General features: G+C 52.1%; 1 protein-coding gene across 1 annotated transcript in view; it reads left to right on the top strand.

The window, feature by feature from the left end:
- Positions 1-668: 668 nt before the first annotated feature.
- LOC143959503 (transmembrane protein 8B-like) overlaps positions 669-11,883 on the top strand; it is a 51,863-nt gene continuing 40,648 nt past the window's right edge. Inside the window, exons 1-2 of the mRNA XM_077468181.1 lie at positions 669-818; positions 10,656-10,845. Of these exons, the coding sequence (XP_077324307.1) occupies positions 725-818; positions 10,656-10,845 (284 nt within the window). The 5' untranslated portion in view covers positions 669-724. The remainder of the gene's footprint in view (positions 819-10,655; positions 10,846-11,883) is intronic.

The raw sequence follows: 11,883 nt of genomic DNA, 5'->3' as shown, positions 1-11,883 counted from the left end.
TATATATGGGGGGGTGATCTGTATACAATGTATAGTATATATGGGGGGTGATCTGTATACAATGTATAGTATATATGGGGGTGATTTGTATACAATGTATAGTATATATGGGGGGGTGATGTGTATACAATGTATAGTATATATGGGGGGGGGGGTGATGTGTATACAATGTATAGTATATATGGGGGTGATTTGTATACAATGTATAGTATATATGGGGGGGTGATGTGTATACAATGTATAGTATATATGGGGGGGTGATGTGTATACAATGTATAGTATATATGGGGGGGGTGATGTGTATACAATGTATAGTATATATGGGGGTGATTTGTATACAATGTATAGTATATATGGGGGGGTGATGTGTATACAATGTATAGTATATATGGGGGGGGGGGTGATGTGTATACAATGTATAGTATATATGGGGGTGATTTGTATACAATGTATAGTATATATGGGGGGGTGATGTGTATACAATGTATAGTATATATGGGGGGGGGTGATGTGTATACAATGTATAGTATATATGGGGTGATTTGTATACAATGTATCGGTGGAGATGATGTTATTGTGTTCGGTTACTCATCCATGGTACAGAGTGACATCTCTGCCGACCAATCCCAGCCTCAGCCCGGCCGTGTAGCCCCGCCCCCGGTGTAGATCGGTGACGTCACGCGGTGGTCCAGGCCGGAGGAGATGCGGAGAGGGAGGCGGCGGGATGAGGATAATACCGGGAGATCCGGGGGGAGAGATCACCCCCATCATCCTCATCATACTACTACTACTCAGTGCTCTGTACACCGGACCCGGGGGTGAGAGAATACACCACCATACCCATCATCCACCTACTACCCCCATCATTATACCCATCACCCACCTACTACCCCCATCATCCACCTACTAAGCCCACCATTATACCCATCATACACCTACTACCCCCATCATTATACTCATCATCCACCTACTACCCCCATCATTATACCCATCATCCATTGTTATCTATTACCTACTACCCCCATCATTATACCCATCATTGTCCTCAACTACTACCCCCATCATTATACCCATCACCCACCTACTACCCCCATCATCCACCTACTAAGCCCACCATTATACCCATCATACACCTACTACCCCCATCATTATACCTATCATCCATTGTTATCTATTACCTACTACCCCCATCATTATACCCATCACCCACCTACTACCCCCATCATTATACCCATCACCCACCTACTACCCCCATCATTATACCCATCACCCACCTACTACCCCCATCATTATACCCATCATTGTCCTCAACTACTACCCCCATCATTATACCCATCACCCACCTACTACCCCCATCATCCACCTACTAAGCCCACCATTATACCCATCATACACCTACTACCCCCATCATTATACCTATCATCCATTGTTATCTATTACCTACTACCCCCATCATTATACCCATCACCCACCTACTACCCCCATCATTATACCCATCACCCACCTACTACCCCCATCATTATACCCATCACCCACCTACTACCCCCATCATTATACTCATCATCCACCTACTACCCCCATCATTATACCCATCACCCACCTACTACCCCCATCATTATACTCATCATCCACCTACTACCCCCATCATTATACCCATCACCCACCTACTACCCCCATCATTATACTCATCACCCACCTACTACCCCCATCATTATACTCATCATCCACCTACTACCCCCATCATTATACCCATCATCCATTGTTATCTATTACCTACTACCCCCATCATTATACCCATCATTGTCCTCAACTACTACCCCCATCATTATACCCATTATCATCCTCATCTACTACCCCCATCAGTATACCTATTATCATCAACTACTACCCCCATCATTATACCCATCATCCATTGTTATTATATTACCTACTAGCCCCATCATTATACCCATCATCATCCTCAACTACTACCTCCATCAGTATACCTATTATCATCAACTACTACCCCCATCATTATACCTATTATCATCAACTACTACCCCCATCATTCTATCTCTCATCATCAATTACTACCCCCATCATCCATTGTTATCTAATGCCTACTACCCTCATCATTATACCCATCATCCATTGTTATCTATTACTTACTACCCCCATCATTATACATATCATCATCATCATAAACTACTAACCCATCATTATACCTATTATCATCAACTACTACCCCCATCATTATACCCATTATCATCCTCAACTACTACACCCATCATTATACCTATTTTCAACAACTACTACCCCCATCATTATACCTATCATCCATTATCCATCATCATCATTTCCTACCTCCATTCCCAATCATCTACCATCACCCCCATACTCATCCCTGTCCTTCTACTGAGTGTTCTGTACACCAGACTAGGGGGTGAAAGAATATAACATTATACCCAACATCACCCACAATCACCCCATCATACATTATTATTAGCATCAGTTGTAACTTCCTACCCCCATCATCCACTACTATTATAACTACAAAGGAGAGGTACTTCATACTTTGTTTTAAGTAACACAGTAGAATTCACAGAAGGTAGATGCAGTTATAATTGGAGGGGGTACAGGTGTGTGGCATGTCCCAGGTGTGGTGGTGATATTGGAGGTGGTACAGGTATAGTGGTGATATTGGAGGTGGTACAGGTATAGTGGTGATATTGGAGGTGGTAAAGGTGTGTGGTGTGTCTCAGGTGTGATGGTGATACTGGGGGTGGTACAGATGTGCGGCATGTCTCAGAAGTGATGGTGATATTGAAGGTGTTTCAGGTGTGTGGTGTGTCTCAGGTGTGGTGGAGGTGGTACAGGTGTGTGACATGTCTCAGGTCTGATGGTGATATTGGAAGTGGTACAGGTGTGTGGCGTGTCTCAGGTGTAGGGGTGATATTGGAGGTGGTACAGGTGTGTGGTGGTGATAGTGGAGGTGATACAGGTGTGTGACATGTCTCAGGTGTGATGGTGATATTGGAGGGGGTACAGTTGTGTGGTGTGTCTCAGGTGTGGTGGTGATGTTGGAGGTGGTACAGGTGTGTGGCGTGTCTCAGGTGTGATGGTGATATTGGAGGTGGTACAGGTGTGTGGCGTGTCTCAGGTGGGATGGTGATATTGGAGGGGGTACAGTTGTGTGGTGTGTCTCAGGTGTGGTGGTGATGTTGGAGGTGGTACAGGTGTGTGGCGTGTCTCAGGTGTGATGGTGATATTGTAGGTGGTACAGGTGTGTGGCGTGTCTCAGGTGGGATGGTGATATTGGAGGGGGTACAGTTGTGTGGTGTGTCTCAGGTGTGGTGGTGATATTGGAGGGGGTACAGGTGTGTGGCGTGTCTCAGGTGTGATGATGATATTGGAGGTGGTACAGGTGTGTGGCGTGTCTAAGGTGTAATGGTGATATTGGAGGGGGTACAGGTGTGTGGCGTGTCTCAGGTGAGATGGTGATATTGGAGGGGGTACAGGTGTGTGGCGTGTCTCAGGTGTGGTGGTGATATTGGAGGGGGTACAGGTGTGTGGCGTGTCTCAGGTGGGGTATTGATATTGGAGGTGGTACAGGTGTGTGGCGTGTCTCAGGTGTGATGGTGATATTGGAGGGGGTACAGGTGTGTGGTGTGTCTCAGGTGGGATGGTGATATTGGAGGGGGTACAGTTGTGTGGTGTGTCTCAGGTGTGGTGGTGATATTGGAGGGGGTACAGGTGTGTGGCATGTCTCAGGTGTGATGGTGATATTGGAGGTGGTACAGGTGTGTGGCGTGTCTCAGGTGTAATGGTGATATTGGAGGGGGTACAGATGTGTGGCGTGTCTCAGGTGAGATGGTGATATTGGAAGGGGTACAGGTGTGTGGCGTGTCTCAGGTGAGATGGTGGTACTAGAGGTGGTACAGGTGTGTGGTGAGTCTCAGGTGTGATGGTGATATTGGAGGGGGTACAGGTGTGTGTCGTGTCTCAGGTGGGATGGTGATATTGGAGGGGGTACAGTTGTGTGGTGTGTCTCAGGTGTGGTGGTGATATTGGAGGGGGTACAGGTGTGTGGCATGTCTCAGGTGTGATGGTGATATTGGAGGTGGTACAGGTGTGTGGCGTGTCTCAGGTGTAATGGTGATATTGGAGGGGGTACAGGTGTGTGGCGTGTCTCAGGTGTGGTGGTGATATTGGAGGGGGTACAGGTGTGTGGCGTGTCTCAGGTGTGGTGGTGATATTGGAGGGGGTACAGGTGTGTGGTGTGTCTCAGGTGTGGTGGTGATATTGGAGGTGGTACAGGTGTGTGGTGTGTCTCAGGTGAGATGGTGGTACTAGAGGTGGTACAGGTGTGTGGTGAGTCTCAGGTGTGATGGTGGTACTGGAGGTGGTACAGGTGTGTGGCGTGTCTCAGGTGAGATGGTGATATTGGAGGGGGTACAGGTGTGTGGCGTGTCTCAGGTGTGGTGGTGATATTGGAGGGGGTACAGGTGTGTGGTGTGTCTCAGGTGTGGTGGTGATATTGGAGGTGGTACAGGTGTGTGGTGTGTCTCAGGTGTGATGGTGATATTGGAGGTGGTACAGGTGTGTGGTGTGTCTCAGGTGAGATGGTGGTACTAGAGGTGGTACAGGTGTGCGGTGTGTCTCAGGGGAGATGGTGGTACTGAAGGTGGTACACGTGTGTGGTGTGTCTCAGGTGTGATGGTGATATTGGAGAGGGTACAGGTGTGTGGCGTGTCTCAGGTGTGATGGTGATATTGAAGGGGGTACAGGTGTGTGGTGTGTCTCAGGTGTGGTGGTGATATTGGAGGGGGTATAGGTGTGTGGTGTGTCTCAGGTGAGATGGTGATATTGGAGGTGGTACAGGTGTGTGGTGTGTCTCAGGTGAGATGGTGGTACTAGAGGTGGTACAGGTGTGTGGTGAGTCTCAGGTGTGATGGTGATATTGGAGGGGGTACAGGTGTGTGGCGTGTCTCAGGTGGGATGGTGATATTGGAGGGGGTACAGTTGTGTGGTGTGTCTCAGGTGTGGTGGTGATATTGGAGGGGGTACAGGTGTGTGGCATGTCTCAGGTGTGATGGTGATATTGGAGGTGGTACAGGTGTGTGGCGTGTCTCAGGTGTAATGGTGATATTGGAGGGGGTACAGGTGTGTGGCGTGTCTCAGGTGAGATCGTGATATTGGAGGGGGTACAGGTGTGTGGCGTGTCTCAGGTGTGGTGGTGATATTGGAGGGGGTACAGGTGTGTGGTGTGTCTCAGGTGTGGTGGTGATATTGGAGGGGGTACAGGTTTGTGGTGTGTCTCAGGTGAGATGGTGATATTGGAGGTGGTACAGGTGTGTGGTGTGTCTCAGGTAAGATGGTGGTACTGGAGGTGGTATAGGTGTGTGGTGAGTCTCAGGTGTGATGGTGGTACTGGAGGTGGTACAGGTGTGCGGTGTGTCTCAGGGGAGATGGTGGTACTGGAGGTGGTACACGTGTGTGGTGTGTCTCAGGTGTGATGTTGATATTGGAGAGGGTACAGGTGTGTGGCGTGTCTCAGGTGTGATGGTGATATTGGAGGGATTACAGGTGTGTGGCGTGTCTCAGGTGTGATGGTGATATTGGAGGGGGTACAGGTGTGTGGTGTGTCTCAGGTGTGATGGTGATATTGGAGGGGGTACAGGTGTGTGGTGTGTCTCAGGTAAGATGGTGGTACTGGAGGTGGTATAGGTGTGTGGTGAGTCTCAGGTGTGATGGTGGTACTGGAGGTGGTACAGGTGTGCGGTGTGTCTCAGGGGAGATGGTGGTACTGGAGGTGGTACACGTGTGTGGTGTGTCTCAGGTGTGATGTTGATATTGGAGAGGGTACAGGTGTGTGGCGTGTCTCAGGTGTGATGGTGATATTGGAGGGATTACAGGTGTGTGGCGTGTCTCAGGTGTGATGGTGATATTGGAGGGGGTACAGGTGTGTGGTGTGTCTCAGGTGTGATGGTGATATTGGAGGGGGTACAGGTGTGCGGTGTGTCTCAGATGAGATGGTGATATTGGAGGGGGTACAGATGTGTGGCGTGTCTCAGGTGAGATGGTGATATTGGAGGGGGTACAGGTGTGTGGCGTGTCTCAGGTGAGATGGTGGTACTGGAGGTGGTACAGGTGTGTGGCGTGTCTCAGGTGGGATGGTGATATTGGAGGGGATACAGGTGTGCGGCATGTCTCAGGTGAGATGGTGGTACTGGAGGTGGTAAAGGTGTGTGGTGTGTCTCAGGTGTGATGGTGATATTGGAGGGGGTACAGGTGTGTGGTGTGTCTCAGGTGTGGTGGTGATATTGGAGGTGGTACAGGTGTGTGGTGTGTCTCAGGTGAGATGGTGATATTGGAGGGGGTACAGGTTTGTGGCGTGTCTCAGGTGGGATGGTGATATTGAAGGGGGTACAGGTGTGTGGCGTGTCTCAGGTGAGATGGTGATATTGGAGGGGGTACAGGTTTGTGGCGTGTCTCAGGTGGGATGGTGATATTGGAGGGGGTACAGGTGTGTGGTGTGTCTCAGGTGTGGTGGTGATATTGGAGGGGGTACAGGTGTGTGGCGTGTCTCAGGTGGGATGGTGATATTGGAGGTGGTACAGGTGTGTGGCGTGTCTCAGGTGTAATGGTGATATTGGAGGGGGTACAGGTGTGTGGCGTGTCTCAGGTGTGACGGTGGTACTGGAGGTGGTACAGGTGTGTGGCATGTCTCAGGTGTGATGGTGATATTGGAGGGGGTACAGGTGTGTGGCGTGTCTCAGGTGGGGTGGTGATATTGGAGGGGGTACAGGTGTGTGGCGTGTCTCAGGTGTGGTGGTGATATTGGAGGGGGTACAGGTGTGTGGTGTGTCTCAGGTGGGGGTGGTGGTACTGGAGGTGGTACAGGTGTATGGCGTGTCTCAGGTGAGATGGTGTTATTGGAGGGGGTACAGGTGTGTGGTGTTTCTCAGGTGTGATGGTGATATTGGAGGGGGTACAGGTGTGTGGCGTGTCTCAGGTGGGGTGGTGATATTGGAGGTGGTACAGGTGTGTGGCGTGTCTCAGGTGAGATGGTGATATTGGAGGTGGTACAGGTGTGTGGCGTGTCTCAGGTGTGGTGGTGATATTGGAGGGGGTACAGGTGTGTGGTGTGTCTCAGGTGAGGGTGGTGATATTGGAGATGGTACAGGTGTGTGGCGTGTCTCAGGTGAGATGGTGATATTGGAGGGGGTACAGGTGTGTGGCGTGTCTCAGGTGTGATGGTGATATTGGAGGGGGTACAGGTGTGTGGCGTGTCTCAGGTGTGGTGGTGATATTGGAGGGGGTACAGGTGTGTGGTGTGTCTCAGGTGGGGGTGGTGATATTGGAGGTGGTATAGGTGTATGGCGTGTCTCAGGTGAGATGGTGATATTGGAGGGGTTACCGGTGTGTGGCGTGTCTCAGGTGTGATGGTGATATTGGAGGGGGTACAGGTGTGGGGTGTGTCTCAGATGAGATGGTGATATTGGAGGGGGTACAGGTGTGTGGCATGTCTCAGGTGTGGTGGTGATATTGGAGGGGGTACAGGGGTGCGGTGTGTCTCAGGTGTGGTGGTGGTACTGGAGGTGGTACAGATGTGTGGTGTGTCTCAGGTGAGATGGTGATATTGGAGGGGGTACAGGTGTGCGGCGTGTCTCAGGTGAGATGGTGGTACTGGAGGGGGTACAGGTGTGTGGCGTGTCTCAGATGAGATGGTGGTACTGGAGGGGGTACAGGTGTGTGGCGTGTCTCAGGTGTGATGGTGATATTGCAGGGGGTACAGGTGTGTGGCGTGTCTCAGGTGAGATGGTGGTACTGGAGGTGGTACAGGTGTGTGGTGTGTCTCAGGTGTGGTGGTGATATTGGAGGGGGTACAGGTGTGTGGTGTGTCTCAGGTGTGATGGTGATATTGGAGGGGGTACAGGTGTGTGGTGTGTCTCAGGTGAGATGGTGATATTGCAGGGGGTACAGGTGTGTGGCGTGTCTCAGGTGAGATGGTGGTACTGGAGGTGGTACAGGTGCGTGGTGTGTCTCAGGTGTGGTGGTGATATTGGAGGGGGTACAGGTGTGTGGTGTGTCTCAGGTGTGGTGGTGATATTGGAGGGGGTACAGGTGTTTGGCGTGTCTCAGGTGTGATGGTGATATTGGAGGTGGTACAGGTGTGTGGCGTGTCTCAGTTGAGATGGTGATATTGGAGGGGGTACAGGTGTGTGGCGTGTCTCAGGTGTGATGGTGATATTAAAGGGGGTACAGGTGTGTGGCGTGTCTCAGGTGTGGTGGTGATATTGGAGGGGGTACAGGTGTGTGGCGTGTCTCAGGTGAGATGGTGATATTGGAGGGGTTACCGGTGTGTGGCGTGTCTCAGGTGTGATGGTGATATTGGAGGGGGTACAGGTGTGTGGCAAGTCTCAGGTGTGGTGGTGATATTGGAGGTGGTACAGGTGTGTGGCGTGTCTCAGATGAGATGGTGATATTGGAGGTGGTACAGGTGTGTGGCAAGTCTCAGGTGTGGTGGTGATATTGGAGGGGGTACAGGTGTGTGGTGTGTCTCAGGTGAGATGGTGGTACTGGAGGTGGTACAGGTGTGTGGCATGTCTCAAGTGTGGTGGTGATATTGGAGGGGGTACAGGTGTGTGGCGTGTCTCAGGTGAGATGATGATATTGGAGGGGGTACAGGTGTGCGGCGTGTCTCAGGTCAGATGGTGGTACTGGAGGTGGTACAGGTGTGTGGCGTGTCTCAAGTGTGGTGGTGATATTGGAGGGGGTACAGGTGTGTGGCGTGTCTCAGGTGTGGTGGTGATAGTGGAGGTGGTACAGGTGTGTGGTGTGTCTCAAGTGTGGTGGTGATATTGGAGGGGGTACAGGTGTGTGGCGTGTCTCAGGTGTGGTGGTGATAGTGGAGGTGGTACAGGTGTGCTGCATGTCTCAGGTGTGGTGGTGATAGTGGAGGTGGTAGAGGTGTGCGGTGTGTCTCAGGTGAGATGGTGATATTGGAGGTGGTACAGGTGTGTGGCGTGTCTCAGGTGAGATGGTGGTACTGGAGGTGATACAGGTGTGTGGCGTGTCTCAGGTGTGATGGTGGTACTGGAGGTGGTACAGGTGTGTGGTGTGTCTCAAGTGTGGTGGTGATATTGGAGGGGGTACAGGTGTGTGGCGTGTCTCAGGTGTGGTGGTGATAGTGGAGGTGGTACAGGTGTGCTGCATGTCTCAGGTGTGGTGGTGATATTGGAGGGGGTACAGGTGTGTGGCGTGTCTCAGGTGTGGTGGTGATAGTGGAGGTGGTACAGGTGTGCTGCATGTCTCAGGTGTGGTGGTGATAGTGGAGGTGGTAGAGGTGTGCGGTGTGTCTCAGGTGAGATGGTGATATTGGAGGTGGTACAGGTGTGTGGCGTGTCTCAGGTGAGATGGTGGTACTGGAGGTGATACAGGTGTGTGGCGTGTCTCAGGTGTGATGGTGGTACTGGAGGTGGTACAGGTGTGTGGCGTGTCTCAGGTGTGATGGTGGTACTGGAGGTGGTACAGGTGTGTGGCGTGTCTCAGGTGTGATGGTGGTATTGGAGGTGGTACAGGTGTGCCGCATGTCTCAGGTGTGGTGGTGATATTGGAGGTGGTACAGGTGTGTGGCGTGTCTCAGGTGTGGTGGTGATATTGGAGGTGGTACATGTGTGTGGCGTGTCTCAGGTGTGATGGTGGTACTGGAGGTGGTACAGGTGTGCCGCATGTCTCAGGTGTGGTGGTGATAGTGGAGATGGTACAGGTGTGTGGCGTGTCTCAAGTGTGATGGTGGTACTGGAGGTGGTACAGGTGTGTGGCGTGTCTCAGGTGTGATGGTGTTACTGGAGGTGGTACAGGTGTGTGGCGTGTATCAGGTGTGATGGTGTTACTGGAGGTGGTACAGGTGTGTGGCGTGTCTCAGGTGTGATGGTGTTACTGGAGGTGGTACAGGTGTGTGGCGTGTCTCAAGTGTGATGGTGGTACTGGAGGTGGTACAGGTGTGTGGTGTGTCTCAGGTGTGGTGGTGATATTGGAGGGGGTACATGTGTGTGGTGTGTCTCAGGTGTGATGGTGATATTGGAGGTGGTACAGGTGTGTGGTGTGTCTCAGGTGTGATGGTGATATTGGAGGGGGTACAGGTGTGTGGTGTGTCTCAGGTGTGGTGGTGATATTGGAGGTGGTACAGGTGTGTGGTGTGTCTCAGGTGTGGTGGTGATATTGGAGGTGGTACAGGTGTGTGGCGTGTCTCAGGTGTGATGGTGGTACTGGAGGTGGTACAGGTGTGTGGCGTGTCTCAGGTGTGATGGTGGTACTGGAGGTGGTACAGGTGTGTGGCGTGTCTCAGGTGTGATGGTGGTACTGGAGGGGGTACAGGTGTGTGGTGTGTCTCAGGTGTGATGGTGGTACTGGAGGTGGTACAGGTGTGTGGCGTGTCTCAGGTGTGGTGGTGATATTGGAGGTGGTACAGGTGTGTGGCGTGTCTCAGGTGTGATGGTGGTACTGGAGGTGGTACAGGTGTGTGGCGTGTCTCAGGTGTGATGGTGGTACTGGAGGTGGTACAGGTGTGCGGCGTGTCTCAATCCCTCCATATCAGGATGTAGACAGCGTTACATCAGCCAGGGATCCAGTATATGACCTCTGATTGTCTCCGCTCCTCTTCATTACAGATGGTCTCTTCGTAACTGATTACTTCACACGGACCCCCCGGAAGCTGAATCCATTCCGCTCGGTGGGCAGCATTGAACTTTTCCATTTCCACATTCCGGAGGACACGGTTATCGCTGTGTGGAACCTCATTACCTTCAAGGAGCAGGGCGGAACCTTCGGTGACAACTGTCCTGACCGCAGTGTCACAGTGTATGTCCTCTGGCTGGGATGTGGGAGGGGCTAATGGGTAAAAATATTCAACATTGGATAGCTTACTGCAAAGAACTGGATATAAGGACGATACAGATAGTTAAGCCTGTACACCCGCTGTGCCCATTATGAGGGGTTGCCCCCATCCCTGCGCTCAGTTCCCGGGTCTGTACACCCGCTGTGCCCATTATGAGAGGTTCCCACCATCCCTGTGCTCAGTTCCCGGGTCTGTACACCCGCTGTGCCCATCATGAGGGGTTCCAACCATCCCTGTGCTCAGTTCCCGGGTCTGTACACCCGCTGTGCCCATCATGAGGGGTTCCAACCATCCCTGTGCTCAGTTCCCGGGTCTGTACACCCGCCGTGCCCATCATGAGGGGTTTCCACCATCCCTGTGCTGAGTTCCCGGGTCTGTACACTCGCTGTGCCCATTATGAGGGGTCCCCACCATCCCTGTGCTGAGTTCCCAGATCTGTACACCCACTTTGCCCATTATGAGGGGTCCCCACCATCCCTGTGCTAAGTTCCCGGGTCTATACAACTGCTGTGCCCATTATGAGGGGTCCCCACCATCCCTGCGCTAAGTTCCCGGGTCTGTACACCCGCTGTGCCCATTATGAGGGGTTCCCACCATCCCTGCGCTAAGTTCCTGAGTCTGTACACCTGCTGTGCCCATTATGAGGGGTTCCCACCATCCCTGAGCTGAGTTCCCGGGTCTGTACACCCGCTGTGCCCATTATGAGGGGTTCTCGCCATCCCTGTGCTGAGTTCCCGGGTCTGTACACCCGCTGTGCCCATTATGAGGGGTTCCAACCATCCCTGTGCTGAGTTCCCGGGTCTGTACACCCGCCGTGCCCGTCATGAGGGGTTGCCACCATCCCTGTGCTGAGTTCCCGGGTCTGTACACCCGCTGTGCCCATTATGAGGGGTCCCCACCATCCCTGTGCTGAGTTCCCAGATCTGTATACCCACTTTGCCCATTATGAGGGGTCCCCACCATCCCTGCGCTAAGTTCCTGAGTCTGTACACCTGCTGTGC

This window comes from Lithobates pipiens, unplaced genomic scaffold (genome assembly GCF_037356315.1).
Source record: "Lithobates pipiens isolate NorthernLeopardFrog02 unplaced genomic scaffold, aLitPip1_a1.2 Scaffold_78, whole genome shotgun sequence".
Classification (NCBI taxonomy): Eukaryota; Metazoa; Chordata; class Amphibia; order Anura; family Ranidae; genus Lithobates; species Lithobates pipiens.
The sequence above is the reverse complement of the archived record's forward strand: the minus strand, read 5'-3'. Positions and strand labels throughout refer to the sequence as shown.